The sequence below is a fragment of the Mobula hypostoma genome, chromosome 3 (assembly GCF_963921235.1).
Source record: "Mobula hypostoma chromosome 3, sMobHyp1.1, whole genome shotgun sequence".
NCBI lineage: Eukaryota > Metazoa > Chordata > Chondrichthyes > Myliobatiformes > Myliobatidae > Mobula > Mobula hypostoma.
In genome coordinates this window covers 148,098,764-148,119,118 of record NC_086099.1, presented here as the reverse complement: position 1 = coordinate 148,119,118, position 20,355 = coordinate 148,098,764, and the positions used below count along the sequence as shown (strand labels likewise).

At 41.9% G+C, this 20,355-nt stretch overlaps 1 protein-coding gene across 2 annotated transcripts in view; it reads left to right on the top strand.

The window, feature by feature from the left end:
- The window catches only part of vps50 (VPS50 EARP/GARPII complex subunit), a 220,849-nt gene that overhangs the window by 152,421 nt on the left and 48,073 nt on the right, over positions 1-20,355 (top strand). For both annotated transcript variants that reach the window (XM_063043837.1, XM_063043839.1), the window contains 3 exons: positions 11,517-11,623; positions 18,905-19,026; positions 20,263-20,343. In XM_063043837.1, the coding sequence (XP_062899907.1) occupies positions 11,517-11,623; positions 18,905-19,026; positions 20,263-20,343 (310 nt within the window). The remainder of the gene's footprint in view (positions 1-11,516; positions 11,624-18,904; positions 19,027-20,262; positions 20,344-20,355) is intronic.

The following is a 20,355-nucleotide window of genomic DNA, read 5'->3' as shown; positions in this document are numbered from 1 at the left end:
ATGGCTTTGTGGCTAAGTTTGCTGACGATACGAAGATAGGTGGAGGGGCCGGTAGTGCTGAGGAGATGGAGAGTCTGCAGAGAGACTTGGATAGATTGGAAGACTATTATTTAAATGGGGAAAGAATTCAAAGTTCTGAGATGCAACGGGACTTGGGAGTCCTCGTACAGGATTCCCTTAAAGTTAACCTCCAGGTTGAGTCGGTAGTGAAGAAGGCGAATGCAATGTTGGCATTCATTTCTAGAGGAATAGAGTATAGGAGCAGGGATGTGATGTTGAGGCTCTATAAGGCGCTGGTGAGACCTCACTTGGAGTACTGTGGGCAGTTTTGGTCTCCTTATTTAAGAAAGGATGTGCTGACGTTGCAGAGGGTACAGAGAAGATTCACTAGAATGATTCCGGGAATGAGAGGGTTAACATATGAGGAACGTTTGTCCGCTCTTGGACTGTATTCCTTGGAGTTTAGAAGAATGAGGGGAGACCTCATAGAAAATTTTGAATGTTAAAAGGCATGGACAGAGTGGATGTGGCAAAGTTGTTTCCCATGATGGGGGAATCTAGTACGAGAGGGCATGACTTCAGGATTGAAGGGCGCCCTTTCAGAACAGAAATGCGAAAAAATTTTTTGAGTCAGAGGGTGGTGAATCTATGGAATTTGTTGCCATGGCAGCAGTGGAGGCCGAGTCATTGGGTGTCTTTAAGGCAGAGATTGATAGATATCTGAGTAGCCAGGGCATCAAAGGTTATGGTGAGAAGGCGGGTCAGTGGGACTAAATAGGATAAAATGGATCAGCTCATGATAAAATGGCGGAGCAGACTCGATGGGCCGAATGGCCTACTTCTGCTCCTTTGTCTTATGGTCTTATGGTAATGAGGCCAAACTCAAATTAGAGATGCAATACCTTGTATTCTATTTGGATAGCCTCCAACCTGATTGGCATGAACATCAATCTCTCTAACTTTGAGTAATTTCACCCCCCCATCTTTCCCTTTTTTCGTTTCTCATTCTGATTACCCCTTCTCATCTGCCTATCACCTCCCTCTGGTTCCCCTCCTCTTTCCCTTTCTTTCATGGTCCACTGTCCTCTCCTTCTCACTTCCTCCTTAAGCCCTTTACCTCTTCCATCTATCACTTCCCAATTTACCTCTTTTCCCCCTTCTCCACCCACCCCCTTTTTACTTCACCTGTCACCTGCCAGCTTGTACTCTTTCCCTGCACCTTATTCTGGCTTCTGCCCCCTTCCTTGTTTGTACAGTGTAGTTTCACTTAACAGAATCGGGAAGTTTGGGCCAAAATCTATTTGTCAAAAAAAATCAGCACGTACACGCATTCGCACATGCGTGCACACACCTGCCTGCGCAAGGCTTCATGGTCATGGTAGTCTTTCTCGGGGTAAACACAAGTTTAAAGCGAGCGTCTTTTTTAATAAAAGCGAAAATCCTCTTTTGGTTAACGAAAACAGGTACTAATGTAGGTCTTTCGTAAAAGCAAAATATCGTAAAGAGAACGTTCGGAAAGCGGGGGACACCTGTAAGGTGTCCCCCCCCCCCCCACTAATAGCTCCTTGGAAAATCCAGTTCAATCATTATTAAGATTTGAACTTGCAGTAAAACTGATTATTTGTTAGGATTTTGAGTTCTGTGAATTAATATAACTTAAAAATAAAACTGGCAGGAAGTATGAGACAATGATTGTATGAACTAGTGCACAAGCACATACAAAGAAATAATTAGCAAAAATAAGTCTGGGGCAAGGTTGGGAGAAATTATATTTGGTGAATAAGGGAATAGCTGAGAGTCCATTCATCAGTCTATTTTATAGATGGCGGAAAATGGGAAGCTAATAGTCATGAAAGTGAAGAAATTTAAAAAAGATTAGCAAAATAAAAAACTATAGCAATGGAACTAACAGCAAAGAAATCCCATGGACCTTGCTGTTTTGCTTGCTGTGGTTTTTCAAAGCAGTGCTGGAAATGTTATGGTTGCATTGGTTTCGATCAGTGGTTCCAGCCTTTTTTGAGTTACCACCCCTTGGCTCTCAGATCACATCCCAAGCACCCGCTCTCCCTTTCCAACATAAAAACTATAAATTATTTTGATTTACGATGCACAGTGAAAGAAAATAAGAACTTCAAATTCAAAGCAGTGCCAAATAATTGCAAAATTATTCAAATCTATTTAAAGATACAAATAAAATTATTTCATTAATTACAGTAAAAACAATTTCATCAACAATTTTAGAGCATACATTAGTAGTCCAACTATTCACTACTTCATTACTTTTCAATGAGATGGATGGGCTTAGTGCAGTTTCTCAACATCAGGGTGAATGCGGCTCAGAAGTCTCAGATCCCTACGTTCAGTAATTTGCAGTCTGTTTTGTTGCTTTGAAAGAAGTTGGGCAACTGCACTGAAACAGCACTCCACTATAAATATGATGTTGGAAAGGCAATAAAGAACATCATGACTTTTCTCCATAGTGCAGGATAGTGTTCAGATTTTTTTCTGCAACCAAAAGTCTTGATATGATTTTTTTTTGAACCTTGGCTTTAGCTCAAAGTAGTTTTGTAATGAGATCAGTTCTCCCTGCAACCTTCCTGTTAATTCATCATTGCTAGTTCTCAGGAATGGATTTATTACCCAAACTGAAATTTGGATTGAGAGATCATCCTGAAATCTCCCTAACATGTCTTTATGCAATTCACCCACATGAGCACAGTATACTTGGAAGATCATTTCTTTCTTTCTTTTCCAAGTCAGAGAGGCTAGGAAATTGGAAAAGTTTGTGATACCTATGTTGCACTTAAATAGGGTTAACATAGACAGAGATGTGGCGACAACTGATTTGACTTAGATACGATTCACACATTTCCTTGTAATTGAAGATTGATTTCATTAAACTTTGCAAATAATTTTGACAAATAAGCAATGTCATGCCTAATATGCTTGAATGCTTCATTCAAAGAATTTTATCATAGTTTCAAAAGCCACATAAAAGCATCTCAGGCAGTTTTGTTTTGAGAGCCTTCTGACTTATGTGTGCAACAGCAACTGCTGAAACTTCATCTTTCTCAATGCCAAGCTCTCGAAATAGTTGAGAATTGAGAGAATGGGACTTGATTTTATTTACCACTGTAATTTACTGAAGTAAATTAGAAGGAGCTTCTGGCAGGGTTGACAGCAGAGCGGCAATAGTGTGGGATTCTAGGAAAAAGGAGGAAGGTGCAGGATAGATGTATTCCAAAAACAAAGAAATACTCAAATGACAAAATAGTGCAACCATGGCTCACAAGGGAAGTCAAAGCTAATGTAAAAGCAAAAGAGGGGGCATATAACACAGCAAAAATTAGTTGTAAGGCAGGATTGGGAAGCTTTTAAAAACTGACAGAGAGAGCAACTAAAAGAAGCATTAAGAGGGAGATGATGAAATATGAAAGGAAGCTGGCAAACAATATCAAAGTGGATAGTAAAAGCTTTTTCAAGTATGTACAAAATAGAAGAGAGATGAGAGTATATATAGGACCACTAGAAGATGAGGTCTGAGAAATAATAATGGGGGACAAGGAAACGGCAGATGAACTAAATGAGTATTTTGCATCACTCTTCACTGTGGAAGACACGAGCAATGTGCCAGATATTCGCGGGTACAAGGAAAGAAAAGTGAGTTCAGTTACTATTACACGGAGAAGGTGCTCAAAAAGCTGAAAGACCTTGGGCACATAAGTTACCCTCAGGTTCTGAGAGAGGTAGCGGATGAGATCATGGAGGCATTAGTAATGATCTTTCAAATACCATTGGACTCTGGCATGATGCCAGAGGACTGGAAAATTGCAAATGTCACTCCACTCCTGAAGAAAGGAGGAAGGCAGCATAAAGGAAATTATAGGCCAGTTAGCCTGACCTCAGGAGTTTGAAGATGTTGGAGTCAATTGTTAAGGATGAGGTTATGGAGTATTTGGTGACACAGGGCAAGATGGACAAAGTCAGCATGGTTTTGTTCAGGTAAAATCTTGCCTGACAAACTTGTTGGAATTCTTTGGGGAGATTATAAGTACGATAGATAAAGGGGATGCAATGGATGTTGTATATTTGGAATTTTAGAAGACCTTTCACAAGGTGCCATAGATGAGGCTGCTTACTATGTTAAGAGCACATGGTATTATGGGCAAGGTACTGGCATGGCTAATGGGTAGGAGGCAGTGAGTGGGAATAAAAGGATCCTTTTCTGGTTGTCTGTCATTGACTGGTGGTGTTCCGCAGGTGTCAGTGTTGGGACTGCTTTTTATGCTGTATATCATTGATTTAGATAATGGAGCAGTTGGCTTTGTTGCCAAGTTTGCAGATGATGTGAAAATTGGTGGAGGGGCAGGTCGTGTTGAGGAAACAGGTAGGCTGTAGAAGGACTTAGACAGATTTAGAGAATGCGCAAGAAAGTGGCAAATGAAATACAATATTGGAAAATGCATGGTCATACTCTTTGGTACTAGAAATAAATGTGCAGTTCATTTTCTAAACGGGGGAAAAAAATCCAAAAATCTGACATGTGAAGGGACTTGGGAGTCCTTGGGCAGAACACCTTAAAGGTTAACACAATATAATGTGCAGATGCTGGGGTCAAAGCAACACTCACAACATGCTGGAGGAACTCAGCAGGTCGGGCAGCATTCGTGGAAAAGATCAGTCGATGTTTCGGGCAGGAACCCTTCGTCAGGACCCTAAAGGTTAACTTGCAGGTAGAATCGGTGGTGAGGAAGGCAAATGCAATGTTTGCATTCATTTCAAGAGGACTAGAATACCAGAGCAGGGATGTGATGCTGAGGCTTTATAAGGCACTGATGAGGCCTCACCTTGAGTATTGTGAACAGTTCTGGGTTCCTTATCTAAGAAAAGATTTGCTGGCATCGTAGAGTGTTCAGAGGAGGTTCACAAGGATGATCTGGGAATGGGAATGTAAGGGTTATCGTACAAGGAAAGCTTGATTGCTCTGGGTCTGTTCTTGCTGGAATTTAGAAGGATGAGAAATCTTTTCAATGTTGCAAGGCCTGGACAGAGTACATAGCGTAAGGATGTTTCCCATGGTGGGGGAGTCTAGGGCAAGAGGGCACAGCCTCAGGATAGAGGGGTGTCCATTTAAAACGGAAGTGTGGAGAAATTCCTTTGGCCAGAGGATAATGAATTTATGGAACTTGTTACCACGGGCAGCTGTGGAGGCCATGTCGTTGGGTGTATCTAAGGCAGAGCTTGGTAGGTTCTTCATTGGACACAGCATCAAACATTACAGGGAGAAGGCTAGGGAGTGGGGTTGAGGAGGGGGAGAAAAGGTTCAGCCATGATTAAATGGCAGAGCAGACTCGATAGTCCAATTGTCCTAATTCTACAGGACTGGAGGAAAAAGATGAGGTCAGAGTAAGAAGGTTGAGGGAGGGGAGGAAGTAGTCCATAGTAATATGTGATTGGTGAAACTGGGAGTGGGGGAGGGGTGGAGTTAAGCTAGGAGGTTGATTGGTGAAAGATTTAAAGGAGTTCACCTCCCTCTGCCGGTTTCACCTACCGCTTGCTGCCTTCTACCTCTTCCTCCCCTCCCCCACCTTCTTACTCTGACTTTTCCTTTCTTTCCAGTCTTGAAGAAGGGTCTCAGCCTGAAACGTCTCAGCCATAGATGCTGCCTGGCCTCCTGAGCTCCACCAGTATTTTGTTTGTGTTGCTTTCAGTTTTCAGTATCTGCAGATTTTTTCGTGTTTGACCTATTTCTCTTATGTATACAGTTGCAAGAAAAAGTTTGTGAACCCTATGCAGTTATCAGGTTTTCTGCATTAATTACTCTTAAAATGTGGTCTGATCTTCATCTAAGTCACCAAAATTGACAAATACAATGTGCCTAAGCTGATAACACACAAACAATTGTATAACTTCTCGTCAATACAGCATACACCAATTAAACAATCACAGTATAGGTTCAAAAATGTATGTGAACCTCAATGGTAATAAGAACATAAGAAATAGGAGCAGGAGTAGGCTGTTGAGCCTGCTCTGCCATTCAATAAGATCATGGCCGATCTGGCCATGGAATCATCTCCACCTTCCTGCCTTTTCCCCATAACCTTTAATTCCCCTACTGTGCAAAAAATCTATCCAGCCTTCTCTTAAATATCCTTACTGAAGTAGCCTCCACTGCTTAATTGGGCAGAGAATTTCACCACACTCTGGAAAAAGCAGTTCCTCCTCATCTCCATCCTAAATCTATTCCCCTGAATCTTGAGGCCAAGTCCCTTAGTTCTAATTTCATTTACCGATGGAAACAGCTTTCTTGCCTCTATCTTATCTATCCCTTTCATAATTTTATACGTTTTCTATAAGATCTCCTCTCATTTTTCTAAATTCCAGTGAGTACAGTCCCAGGTGACTCAATCTCTTCTCCTAGTCCAACCTCCTTATCTCTGGAATCAACTCTACACAGCCTCCAAAACCAGTATATCCTTCCTCAAGTAAGAAGACCAGAAATGCACATAGTACTCTTAATTGTGGCATCACCAGTACCCTGTACAGTTGCAGCATAACCTCCCTGCTCTTAAATTCAATCCCTCTAGCAATGAAGGCCAACATTCCATTTGCCTTCCTGATAGCCTGCTGTTCCTGCAAACCAATCAGTTGTGATCCATGCAAAAGCACACTCAAGTCCCTCTGCACAGCAGCATGCTGCAATTTTTTACCATTTAAATAATAATCTGCTGTTTCATTTTTCCTTCCAAAGTGGATGACCTAGCATTTACCAACATTGTACGCAATCTGCCAGACCCTTGCCCACTCATTTAATCTATCTATATCTCTCTGCAAACTCTCTGTCTTCAGCACGATTTGCTTTTCCACTTGATTTAGTATTATCAGCAAACTTAGATGCACTATACTCAGTCCCCTCTTCCAGATCGTTAATGTATATCGTGAACCAGCACCGACCCCTGCAGCACACCATTCACCACTGATGCATTCCACTAAAGCTGTTTGGATTCAGGTGTTCCAATCAATGAGATGAGATTGGAGGTGTGGGTTGTGGAGGTCCCCAACCTATTAAAAAAAACACGCAAAGTCAGATTACTGACAGGGCCTGCTCTTCTCAAGAAAGATCTGTTTATGTGCACCGTGCCTCAATCAAGACAACTTTCTGAGGACCTTTGAAGAAGAATTGTAGAGATGTATGAAGCTGGACAAGACTGCAATAACATTTCTGAAGCCCTGAGTGTTCATCGGCCCACAGTAAGAGAAATGGAGCGAATTCAGTGCTGTTACCTCTCTTCCCCCTAGGAGTGGGCGCCTTGCAAGGCTCATTTCAAGAGTACAATGTGCAATGTGAAGGAGATGAAGGAGAACCAAAGAGGGATAGCAAAATACCTGCAAAGATCTCTGGAACTTGCTAAAGCCTCTGTTTATGTGTCCACTATAAGAAAAGCACTGAACAAGAATGGTGTTCATGGAAGGACACAATGTAAGAAAACCAATGCTCTCCAAAGGAACATTGCCTCATGTCTCAAGTTTGCAAAAGATCAGCTGGATGTTCCACAATGCTTCCGGAACAATGTTCTATGGGCAGATAAGACGAAATTTGAACTTTTTGGCAGAAATGCCCGTTGCTATCTTTGGAGGAAAAGGGGCACTGCACACTGCACACTGCACACCAACACCAAAACCTCATCCCAACTGTGAAGCATGGTGAAAGGAGCATAAGAGCTTTGGGCTGCTTTGCTGCTTCAAGGGCTGGATAGCTTGCAATCGTTGAGGGAACAATGAATTCAACATTGTATGAAGACATTTTATAGAAGAACGTCAGGGTAGTGAACTGTCACCTGAAGCTTAATAGAAGTTGGATGATGCAACAAGACAATGATCCAAAACACTAGAGTAAATCAACAGCAGATTGATTTAAAAAGGAGAAAGTTTGCATTTTGGAATGGCCAAGTCAGAGTCCAAACCTTAACCCAATTGAGATGCTGTGGCATGACCTGAAGATTGTTCATGCAAGGTATCCCAGAAATATTGATGAACTGAAGCAGTTTTGTATGGAGGAATGGTCTAAAATTCCTCTTTGCCATTGTGCAAGTCTGATCAGCAATTGCAGGAAACATTTGATGGAGGTTATTGCTGCTAGAGGAGGTTCTTCCATTTATTGAATACGAGCTTCACATACTTTTTTTCAGCCTGGACTGTGAATGATTAAGCAATGTGTTGAATAAAGACATGAAAAGTACAATTGTTTGTTTATTATTTGCTTAGGTAGATTGTGTTTGTCTATTATTGTGACTTGGATGAAGATCAGACTGCATTTTATGAGTAATTAATGCAGAAAATTAGGTAATTGCAAAGGGTTCACAAACTTTTTCTTGCAACTATACATCAAGTTTATGTCATTTGATAGCTTGTTGGGCGTGCTATCAGAAAATTCATCCTTTTAAATGGCAGATTGCTAATTATTCATGTCAATTCGATAAATCAACTGAGCTACTAAAAGTAGTTACATGTGTCTCATAATTTATTTCTCAGTTATCGATTAAGAATCACATTCTATATATTTCTGCAGAAATCCAGCAAAATTGTTAAGCGGCTTGGGAGCAGCAGCTGAGAGGCTATTTGGTATATAATTGTCATGTGTACCAAGATACAGTGAAAGGCTTTCATTTGCATGACATTCAGACAGACCATTCCATACACAAGTCCATCAATGTAGTACAAAAGGGACAAAGAGTAGACCGCTGCTTATAGTATTACATTACAGTTAGATAAATGAAACGCAAGCACCATGACATGATGGTTCATCTTTATCATATAAGATTCAGCGGGAAAGAAGGCTGTCCTTGAGCTTGGTGGTACATGTTCTCAAACTTTTGTATCTTCTGTCTGATGTGAGGAGGGAGAAGAGAGAATTACCAAGGTGGTGGTGGCGGGGGGGAAATCATTATGGACATGCGAAGAAGTGTCAGCTATTTAGACTTAATTGACAAATGTGTGTTAGTGGTACCTGATATTCTGCCCTTTTTGCCACCCTACTTAAATAAGAGGCTTTCCTTCTCCTTCATAATCTATTGACTACTTCCAAAGCTCCTCTTCCCAGCATCCTCCACAAATCTCTCCCCTTTGAACCCCACCTATCTGTTTTGTACAGGTCTCCCAGCTAGATAACCAGCAAACCTTTCAACCTTGTGAGCTCTATTATAGGGGTACGAAAATTAAAATGAGAAGCCGTTGTTAAATTCATCAAGAGCACAATACTCTATATTTCTAAGTTTCCTAACCACAACAGCTCTTCATCCTTTCCCCTGCAGTACCACCAACCTCTCATCTAATTTTTTCCGGTTAATAGGCACAGTTGTAGAAGCGAAAACAATGTGCATTATGGTGTGTATCCTAAATGAAAATGCTTCTGAATAAGAAGCTGTTTTACCAACCATGCATGAATACGTAGTGAAATCACCTGTTTTGACTTGCTGATGTCTTAAAAAATGTATAAATTCTAAATGTATCCTGTAATGTGCTCTCTTGACTTTCATACGTGTCCATATTTAAGATATACAAACAATCAAAACCATTTTGTGATTGAGATGATTTAATTTGATTTTCAAATGATGCCAAATCAGCCATAAAATGGTCAATAGTTTGGCAACTAGCAACTTCTGCATGTTAATTAAACTACAGATCAGGAAGAAAGCTATTAATTTTCCATCATTTAGGCTTTGACTTGCATTTTTATCATAGAATTTGAATTTTATGGACTGCACATAAGAATATCAGAAATTTTAGAAATCTCTAAAGTGACCTTAAAAATAAATTGCTTTTCCAGTTGGTTATTATAGTAGCTTGGAGCCAAAAGTGAACTGCTGGAAGAACTTCAAGTCAATCTGTATGTATGGAGGCAAAGGGATATTCAATATTTCGGGCCCGATGAAGGGCATCAGCCTGAATTGTCAACTGGTGCTAGTGTTGCCAACTGTCCCGTATTAGCCGGGACATCTCGTATATTGGGCTAAATTGGTTTGTCCCATACAGGACCGCCCTTGTCCCGTATTTTCCCCGCTAAGGTAGAGTGTTCCTATGAAACCATTTATAAGCTGAAATGGCGTAAAGCGCAGAAGCAATTACCAAGAGTTTATATGGGAAAAATTTTTGAACGTTCCCAGACCCAAAAAATAACCTACCAAATCATACCAATAACACAAAACCTAAAATAACACTAACATATAGTAAAAGCAGGAATGATATGATAAATACACAGCCTATATAAAGTAGAAATAATGTATGTACAGTGTATCAGAATCGGGAAAACCGATTTGTAGAAAAAAATCGGCATGTACAGGCATGCGCACACAGGTGGGCGTGCAAGGCTTCGTGGTCATGGTAGTCTTTGTCGGGGTAAACACAAGTGTGAGAAAGTTGGCAACCCTAACCGTTACTTTGCCTCCACAGGTGCTGCTCGACCTGCTGAGTTCTTTGAGAGGTTTATTTATTACCAGACTATGTCTGTGGTGTCTCCATTATTGTAGCTGGTCTTCCCTGATGCTTTCCCTGAGCCTTGGAAAGCCACCAAAGCTTCTCAAAACAGAGAACTTGTATTTTGTCTTTAAACTTTATTGAAATTCCAATATGACTATAACTATTAAAAAATACAGTAAATATTACAAATGGGTTGTATGATTGTAAGATTATATGAGAGACCATGCACTTTTGTAATGCCTGTATTCTAATAATAATCCAGCTTTAAATTCTAAACTAACTATATCAACTCTCATGTAACTAGCTCCAGCTCCAACTCCAAATATGGATGCATCTTATCCTGGCATTAGCTCACGCAATACTGATTAATCAAATGTCCAGATTTTATTTGCGAGGTAGCCAGATCTGCTCCCTAATCCCACTTTTTATAATACAAAGGAATTACGTCTTCCCATTGTAATTGTCTCTTTTATTGCCAGTTTATTTTTACAGCCATATACATCTTCATCCAAGTATTTCAGTATCTTCAAAGTCTGTTTAGATTTCAAAGAGCTATGTGTTATCAGCTTAATGAAAATACTACTTTCCTAAATTTAGGAATCAGATTGGAAAAAACAGGTAATATAAGATATGCCCTTATCTTAATAATGTCTGTGAGTAGAAGAGACTTTTTATCTTGTAATTACTTTAAATAACAGGCTGTTGTTTTTTTTAAGTTTTTCTTTTTTAAAAAAATGCAGTAGTATTTCATTGTACACTAAGATTTTGAACATTTAATCAATATTTGTAAGTCCAGAGTTAAATACTACCTTTTTAAAGGTCATTGTTGAAATTATTCGAGTGACCAAAAAGGTTTGATTTCATTATACTACTTTACATTATATCATTTCAGATACTGTGAGTGGTAGACTAAATTTTCATATGGATTGTTGAGTTGGCGAGACAATGTTATCTGTCCGTTGATTGTGAATTAGGCACTAAGTCAAATTTTGCCTCAAACTTCTTATTTGACCTCTGCTAACTTCAATTTCCCTTTCTAGCATTTCCAAAGAAACTCTGAAAAGTAGAAAGAAGTCAGATTGCTATCTGAACAAAGGCAATACACTCATTTTAACAAACACTACCTTGAATGTAATAAGACTTGTTGGTGAGTATGAAACCTTTGTTGGTATTTAATTGATTAACTTGTATTAACAATGAAAATAACTGATTACACCTGACTTTACCCCTCCTATATATTGAATTGAAAATTGTCATGCTCAACCATTGCTTTGTCTGCAACATCATTCAGCTTGCCCATGTACAGAGATCCAGTCCTGTGTTTAATTGCTGTACTATATAAATAACTCATTTAGACAGAAACGTGGAAAACCTACAGTACAATACAAGCCCTTTGGCCCACAATGCTGTGCCAAACACGTACGTACTTTAGAAATTACCTAGGGTTACCCATAGCCCTCTAGGACCTGATCATGCCTCCACCTGTACCGTCCCTCACCAAGTGCCCTTGCACAGCCACTGAGGATGTGCTCCAGGGTTCCTCGCTTGGAGCACAGTGGGCACGCAGATGACTCTGCCTTGCCCCATGTGTGCAGGTTTGATGGGCTTGGAAGCACATCGTACACTGCCTGGATGAGAAATTGGATGCGGTGTGGTTCGGCTTTCCAAAGGTCAGCCCAGGTCACTTTCCTCTCAACCGCATTCTCCCATCTTGTCCAAGCTCCCTGTTGCTTCATTCCCACCGCCTTGCAGGCTCTCATCTCCTCCACTACTGCTCTCACCTCCTCCTGAACTAGACGACGCCTTTCCTTCCCTCTGGTGTCCATTTGGGGAGTTGGAAAGGATCCTAGCCCAGCTCGGTCTCTAGTGACCACTCCCACCAGCCTCCTGTGACGCAGCCTCGCCTCTGCCTCCTGAACAGCTTCCCCTGCCAGTACTTACTTGGATCCCTGCTCTAGCCACCTTCGGGTCACTTGAGTCCCTATACTGTAGCACTTCTCTGGCTCTTGTTACTTTGAATTCTTCCTCTAAGGATTTGAAGGGCAGTTGCAGTTTGTTGTGGTGTCCATAAAGTGTGATGCTGCTCAAGCTCTTTGGCAGCCTCAGCCATCTCCTGAGGTGGTTGCTAACCCTTCTCTCTAAGGTTTCGACTGTCGAGATCAGAACTGCATATATGAGGAGGGGCCACAGGATTCTGGGAAGAATGCCATGCTGATACACCCAGGCTTTAAACTTCCCAGGTAGGCCAGGCTTGTCCACAGATTTCAGCCAGCCATCCAACTCGGTGCAGGTTGCCTGAATGGATGTTGTGTCCCTTAAAGAGCTGCCAAGAACTTTGCCTAAGCTCTTGACTGGCTTTTCTGTGATGGTTGGGATGGCTGTGCCTGCGATGCTGAACCGGAACTTGTTCTCCACCTTCCCTTTCCTCAGCACCATCGATCTTGATTTGGCAGGTTTGAAACGTATTCGGGCCCACTCCACCACCTTTTCGAGCCCTTGCAGAATCCTCCGGCAGCCTGGGACTGATTCCATGGTGACTGTGAGGTCATCCATGAATGCCCTGATAGGTGGTTGCCATTGAGCGGAATTCATTCTGGGCCCTCTGCACTCTGGTTCAGCAGACTTAGGGAGCATGTTCATGGCTAGGGAGAACAGTGTCACTGAGATAGTGCACCCTGTGATGATGCCAACCTCCACCTTGTGCCAGGTTGATGTAATTGCTCGTGAAGAGACCCTCATCCTGAAGTTGCTGTACTAATCAGCGATAAGGTTTCTGCTCCTGCTGGGGACGTGATATTTGGTCAGTGTGAGCTGCACCAGCTTGTGTGGAATGGAGCCAAATGCATTTGCCAGGTCGAGCCATGACACTGACGAGTTGTCCTTGTTCTCTCTGGCCTCCCTGATGAGCTGTGTCACCACGCTGATGTGCTCCAGACAGCCCGGCATCCCTGAAATGCCACCCTTCTGGACTGATGTATCAATATAGGTGTTCTTTGCTAGGTAGGTGCACAGCCAGTTAGAAACTGCACTGAAGAAGATCTTCGCCTCGACACACAGCAGGGAGATGATGCGAAACTGATCTATCTGGGTGGCATTTTCCTCCTTCAGGATCCACACCCCTTCAGCCACTCTCCACTGGGATTTTCCCCCTTCTCCAAAAGGTTTTCAGGATCTTCCACAGATGCAGCAGGAGTTTGGGGCAGTTCTTGTACACTTTGTACGAGGTGTTGCTTGGTCCTGGAGCCGAGCTTGCCTTTGCTTTGCAGATGACCTCTCTGACTTCCTTCAGCTGCAGCTCTGACATGTCGAACTGCACATCCGGTTCAAGTGGGTCTATTAGGATGTCGCACTCTCCCAACTCCTGCTCTCTTTCAGGATCATTATATATCTTCTTCAGATGTTGGTCTATGTCTTCCTGCGAACAGGCCAGTTTCTCACTGCGCTTCTCCCCCAGAAACTCCTTGGTGAACTTGAAGGGGTTGGCGATAAAGGCAGAACGTTTTCGAGCCCTTTCACGACGCCGCCTCCGATGCCACTCTGCCCGGCGGAGGACCCTGATCTTCTTTCGTAGTATGCACATCAGCTGGGCCAAGCCAATGCACTCCTCTTCTCTTGCCTCCTTGTATTGGGACTTCAGCGCTTTCATCTCCTGCCTGATGTTGTGGATCCTCAATGCTCTTTCGTTCTTGGAGTAAGATGTTTTGGAGCCTTCCTTCTCCTCTTCTCCGAACCTTTCAGCTGCGATACTGACAATAATTGTTGTCGTGGCTTGCAGCTTCCTATCAACCCCTCCCTTCGCCGTTGCCTCCAGAATTTGGTTAACATCTTCATCAAACTGCTTCCATAGTGAAGTCATGTTAGCTGCAGGCCATTTGATCCACCTCCTGTTAGACTTCATGTTAGAGGGATTAGTTTGCAACACTTGGAGGTTCCGGGCCTGGCCCCTCCTTCGTCTCACCAGGTTGGACACCTGCACGTTATAATTCCAATGTCAAATCCACTTAGATCACATTTCTTCCCCATTTTGATGTTTGATCTGAACTTCTTGACCATGTTTATATGTTTTTATGCATTGAGCAGTTGCCACATGATTGGCTGATTAGATATTTAACAAGCATGTGTGCAGGTGTACCTAATAAAATGGCCACTTAGTGGCCATCACTCATCACTCATTTCCCTTATTTTAGCATCCATCAGTTTCACCACAGTAAATCTAATAGTCATCAAATATCATGTGGCTCCATACTTCAACAGCCTTGCTGATCTTTTGTGAGGACCTATTCACTCTTTATCTACCCTTTTACTCCTAATATATCAATTGAACCTCTTGGGATTTTTTTTTAGCCCTACTACTAGCCAGATCTAACTTGTACCTTTTTTTTTCCATCCTATTTTCCCTCTGAGATGTACTCCAACGCTTCTTGTGATTGGTAATTGGTTTAATACTGTCACATGTTGGACACAGTTGATAAATTTTACTGCTAGAGTCATTGGTTTATGGTTCAATACAATGCCAAACTGCTTTGATCACATCACAATGAAGTGGTCTGCGGTTGCCAAAGACTCATTTCATTTCTTCCCTGAAGAGAGAGGCAACGTAGATCATGTGATTCAATGGTTTATTTAAACCAAAAATTATAGAACTTTTTCCTTCTTCTCTGAATTATTAGGTTTCTGTTGTATCGCATGATTGGAAATTTAATTTGATCTTCCATTTTTCGTGATTATTGTTATTATTGTCTAATTACCATAATACCACTTTCACTTCTAGTCTGTATTTCTGCCTGCCTGGTGAAAGATTGACAGTAACGAGTGTTAATTGTCTTCGGTGCTGAATCATTTCTTAAAACCATAAGTAATAGGGACAGGAGTTGGCTTCTGAAACCTTCCAGCATCCAACATTTAAAAAGTCCATGACTGATCTGGCTTTTGATCTTGCCGTATATTTCTGGAGATTGTGTTTTTCCATGTAATGCAAAATTGTTAGTCCATTTCAGCCCTTTTCATACATAACTTGTGTGGAGCATTGTGATAAATTTGGAAATGTGCTGATCGTGTTGGCATTTGTAACAATTATTCTGCCCAGTATTTTGTGTTCTTGCCAAAAATAACTAGATAATTTGTACTTTTGCATGCATTGAACAAAATACTTTGGCCAGGCATTGTCTGGCATTACTACTCTTCAGCTAGTATTCCTTTCTAACTACCAGAGCACATGCATTATTGTAGATCAGAAGTATCCAGCTGTGCCTCCAGACCATGTTCCTGGCGTGTCCTCAGCTGCTTCCACATCCAGGCTGAGACCTTCCTCGCTGGTGCTTTTCTTCCACCACTACACCCCTTTAACCTTGAACTCAAGCTCCCCTCTATCCCTTCATTCCTCTGAGTTCCCATCTTCCTCCCACCCCACTTTCTCCAAACACCCCAACCCTGCCCTCTCCTCTGACCGCTCTAATTCCCTGCCCTCCCCGACCACAGCTCTAATTCCTACCCATATCTTCACCATCCCTTCCAATCTTCCTTCCTCTGAGACAGAACATTTTATTCTCAGCAACGGCCTTACCTTTGTGTACATACAGCTGCATCTCTGAGTTCTGTACCCACCATGATGTTGAGTTCTTCTTCCCTTGCCTCTGTCTCCAAACCCACTTCCTTGGCAAAGATTCTCCACACCCCACTGAAGACCCCCTTCTCCCATCTTCAACCCCCCTCCTCTTCTCGGCACCCCACTCTGATCTTCCATCCACTCTGGATCTTTCCATCTCTAACTGCCAATGAGACATCAACCGTCTCGACTTCTAACACTTCCTTCTCCTATGCAGAACTTGCACCTTCTGAACGCATTGCCCTCCACTCTCTCTGCACCAATCACAAGCTTGCCATCCAACGTGCAGGTGACGGGGTTGCTATTGTAGTCTAACAGACTGGTTTCTACCTTGCTAAGGCCAGGTGGCAGCACTCAGACACCTCCACTTACTCCTTGAGCAGTACCCCACTCAGGAGCATCTGGCCACTGTCTCCAGCACCATCATCATCCCCATCAACTCTGGAGAACTCCCATCCACTGCCACCAGCCTCATAGTTTCCTTACCCCTCATTGCTCACTTGGGTTGCTCCAACCCAAGATTCATAAACCTTACTGGGCCCACTGAACTCGTGTCCACATACCTCAACTCCATTTTGTTCTCCTTGGTTTAGTTCCTTACTACCTACATCCATGACATTTCACGTGCTCTTGATCAGTTTAAGTTCCTTGGTTTTAATCGCTTCATTTTCACTATGGGTGCCCAATTCTATCCTGCATCAGGAAGGCCTTAAAGCGGATTTTTCCACCCTGGGGTCCTCGGACTCCTCAGTTAATGGTAGGGGTCCAATGCATAAAAATGATTGGGAACCTTTGCCTTAAAGCGATCCGCTTTTTTCTGAACAACAGACCTAACCAATTTCCCTGCATCACTTCCCTCTTCCATCTGGCTAAACTGCTTCTCATCCTCAACTTTGGCTCCTCCCACTTTCTCCAAACCCAAGGTGCAGGCATGGGCCCCAACTATACCTGCCTTTTAGTTGGTTATATGGAACAGCCCATGTTCCAAGCTTACACTGGTAATATTCCACAGTTCTTTCTACATTATATCAACAAGAGCATTGGTGCTGCTTCTTTCCTGCACTCTCTGCTTTCTGTAAGGATCACCCTCTAAATGACTCCCTTGTCAACTTGTCCCTCCCCACTGATCTCTCTCCTACAAGTAGGACAAGTGCTGCACCTACTCCCAACTTTTCCCTCACCGCCATTCTGTGCCCCCAAGCAGCCCCTCTAGGTGAAGCAGCATTTCATCTATGAGTCCGGCATCAGCCGCATTCAACTGCATCTGTTGCTCCCAGCTACTGTACTACCTCCTCTACATCAGTGAAACCCAGCACAATTTGAGAGCACCTTCACTCTGTCTGCCATAAAAGGTGGGATTTCTTGATGGCCACCTATTTCAATGCGACTTCCCATTTCTATTTTGAGATGTCAGTCTACGGCCACCTCTACTACCACGATGAGGCACCGCTCAGTTTTGAAATGCAACACCTCATCTACCGTCAGCCTGATGGCATGAACGTCAATTTTTGTAGCTTCTGGTAATTTATGTCCCTTTCTCTTTTCCCCCATTCCCCATTCTGGTTTCACCTCACCCCTTCTCACCTGTCCGTTACCTCCCTCTGGTGCCACTCCTCCTTCCCTTTCTTCCATAGTCCACTCTCCTCTCCTACAAGATTTGTCCTCCTTCAGCCCTTTACCTCTTCCACCTATTACCTTCCATCTTCTTACTTCATTCCCCCACCTTCCCCCCCCCCATCCATTTGCCTTCCTCTTTTCCTGGTTTCACCTGCCAGCTTATAGTTGTCTTCCTCCTCCCATCCCCCTTCCTATTCTGGATTCAGCCCCTTTCCTTGTCAGTCCTGTTGAAGTGACTGTTTATTTCGCTTCATTGATGCTGCCTGACATGCTGAGTTCCTCCTCCATTTTGTGTGTGTTTCTCAAGATTTCTAGCATCTGCTGAATCTCTTGTGTTTATGATCTTTTCTGACTTGGGGTTTGAACTAGGAGCCATTTGATGTCAACTGATCCAAACCAACTCGCAAAATAAGCTAATTTGGAATTTTATTGATTAACGTTGACATAATATTTGTGAATAATAATCTTGAAGAAGGGTCTCACAGCCCAAAATGTCGACTGTTTGTTCATTTCCTTGCATGCTGCCTGACTTGTTGAGTTCCTCCAGCATCTTGTGTGTGTTGCTTTGGATTTCCAATATCTGCAGAATTTCTTGTATTTGTAATATCTGTGAAACTAATGCCCATGGTAGGTTTCTACAGTCGGTATCCTGGATTAGTACAGTGCTGGAGGTGTCAAATTTTCTTTGGCTGTTTTAAAAGGCAATCCAATTAGCAGTAACTTTCCCACTCTGTTCTCCCAACCCTTGGGAATTTTTGAAAAACTATATCTATTTCCTTTTGAAATCTGTTTGCACCACTATGTCCAGAGGTGATTCCAAATCCAAGTCAGTTGCTGCATGTAAGGTATTTGCTTATTTAGGTTGTCTCTAGATTCTTTCTCAGGTTACCGTAAACCTGTGTGATCTCATATGTTGAGCCTTTCACAGCTGGAAATGTATAGCTTCTCTTTGTTTTCACTATTTAAACTTATTTTAACTATCCATGACAAATGTCAATCCAGCCTTTGATCTAAGAAGAAAAATTCCTTCTAGTTTCTCTACATGATCTGTAATCCTTCATTCCTGAAATAATTCTAGAAAATCTTCCTCCTTTTTGTAATCTTGTCACAAATGTGTAACTATTACTTTGTCAATAGGAGTGAGAATTAGCAAAGCAAGCTGAACTTAGTGTCATTACTGTTTGTGTTTCTTGCTTTCATTTCTAGGAAAATACATGCAGATGATGAATATATTGAAGCCAATTGCCTTTGATGTGATCCACTGTATGTCACAACTATTTGATTATTACCTGTATGCAGTGTATACTTTCTTTGGGCGGGAAGACATGGTAAGTTCACAAATACTGTAATAAGGTATTGCTATGATATTGAAATCTATATTTATTGCAGTTTAAAATAGAGAATATTTTAGATTATATTTTTCAAATACAGTATCATTGATTTCAGCTGCAATAAACTTTCCATCTGGGCTTTCGAGCTAAAGTCTAGATGGAAAGTCTAGATTCAAGCCTGGGCACCACGGTAGCATAGTGGTAAGCGTGACGCCATTACAACTCAGGACGTCAGAGTTTGGAGTTCAATTGCCGTGCCCCTATAATGGAGTCTGCATGTCTTCCCCATGGAATGTATAGGTTTCCTCTGGGTCTTCCAGTTTCCTTCCACAGTCCAAAGGCATACCAGGTAGGTTAGTTGATCATTGTAAATTGCCCTGTGATTAGGTTAGGGTTCTTAGGGGTGTTTTGGAGCAATCTGGCTCGAAATACCGGAAAGGCCTATTCTGCGCTGTATCTCTAAATAAATAAGACCAAAGTTACAGAAACTTGGCAGCGAACCACTTGGTACAATAATGTGAGGCAATGGACTGGGTTGAGTTATGCTGAGGCCAGAAAAAGAGCGCAAGATTAAAAAAGATGGAGGTGCATAGCTGCCAACCCCGGATTCGGGGCGGCACACACTGACTGACTGACAGAAACTTGAAGTAAAAACTGAAAGAAAAGAAGTTAAGGTTTCATATCGAACAGCTTTGATCAGTACCTGAAACTTTTTGATTCTACCCTGATCTAAGTGTTATGGCAATTTATATTTTTTTAGACTTCCACTTTCTTTAACGTTTTTATGTTTTAAGTTGCAGCAACTTGGTGTACTACTTTCCCTTGACTCCACCCCTTTCACCCTCCTCAACTATCTGATCAGTCAACATGACTGCTTTTTTTATACACTAAATCCATAAATTGTACTTGCTAATACAAAATACTAATACTGTTTCCTTAGTGGTCACTCTGTACACTAATGGTACCAGATTCAAAAGGTGGGGGGTTGTCAGGCCACAAAATGGTGGACCTGAATGCTTCAATCTGTATTTGAAGAATATAAATAATGTACTGCTTTGACATTCTTTTTGATTTACATTTTAGAATTAGTATAAGATAGAAACTGATAATTCTTTATATTTTTGAACAAAGATTAGATTGTATTCACTCTTACTGTTAGATTAGATAATAGTACGTAAATAAATTTCTCCATTGATTAAGAACTGACCTGCAGGTTTTATTATTTGCTTTCAGTATGAATCTACAGGACTAGGATTAATCAGCAGCAGGCTACGAACCACGCTGAGTAGAATCCAAGAAAGCCTTATTGATCTGGTGAGGAAGTGC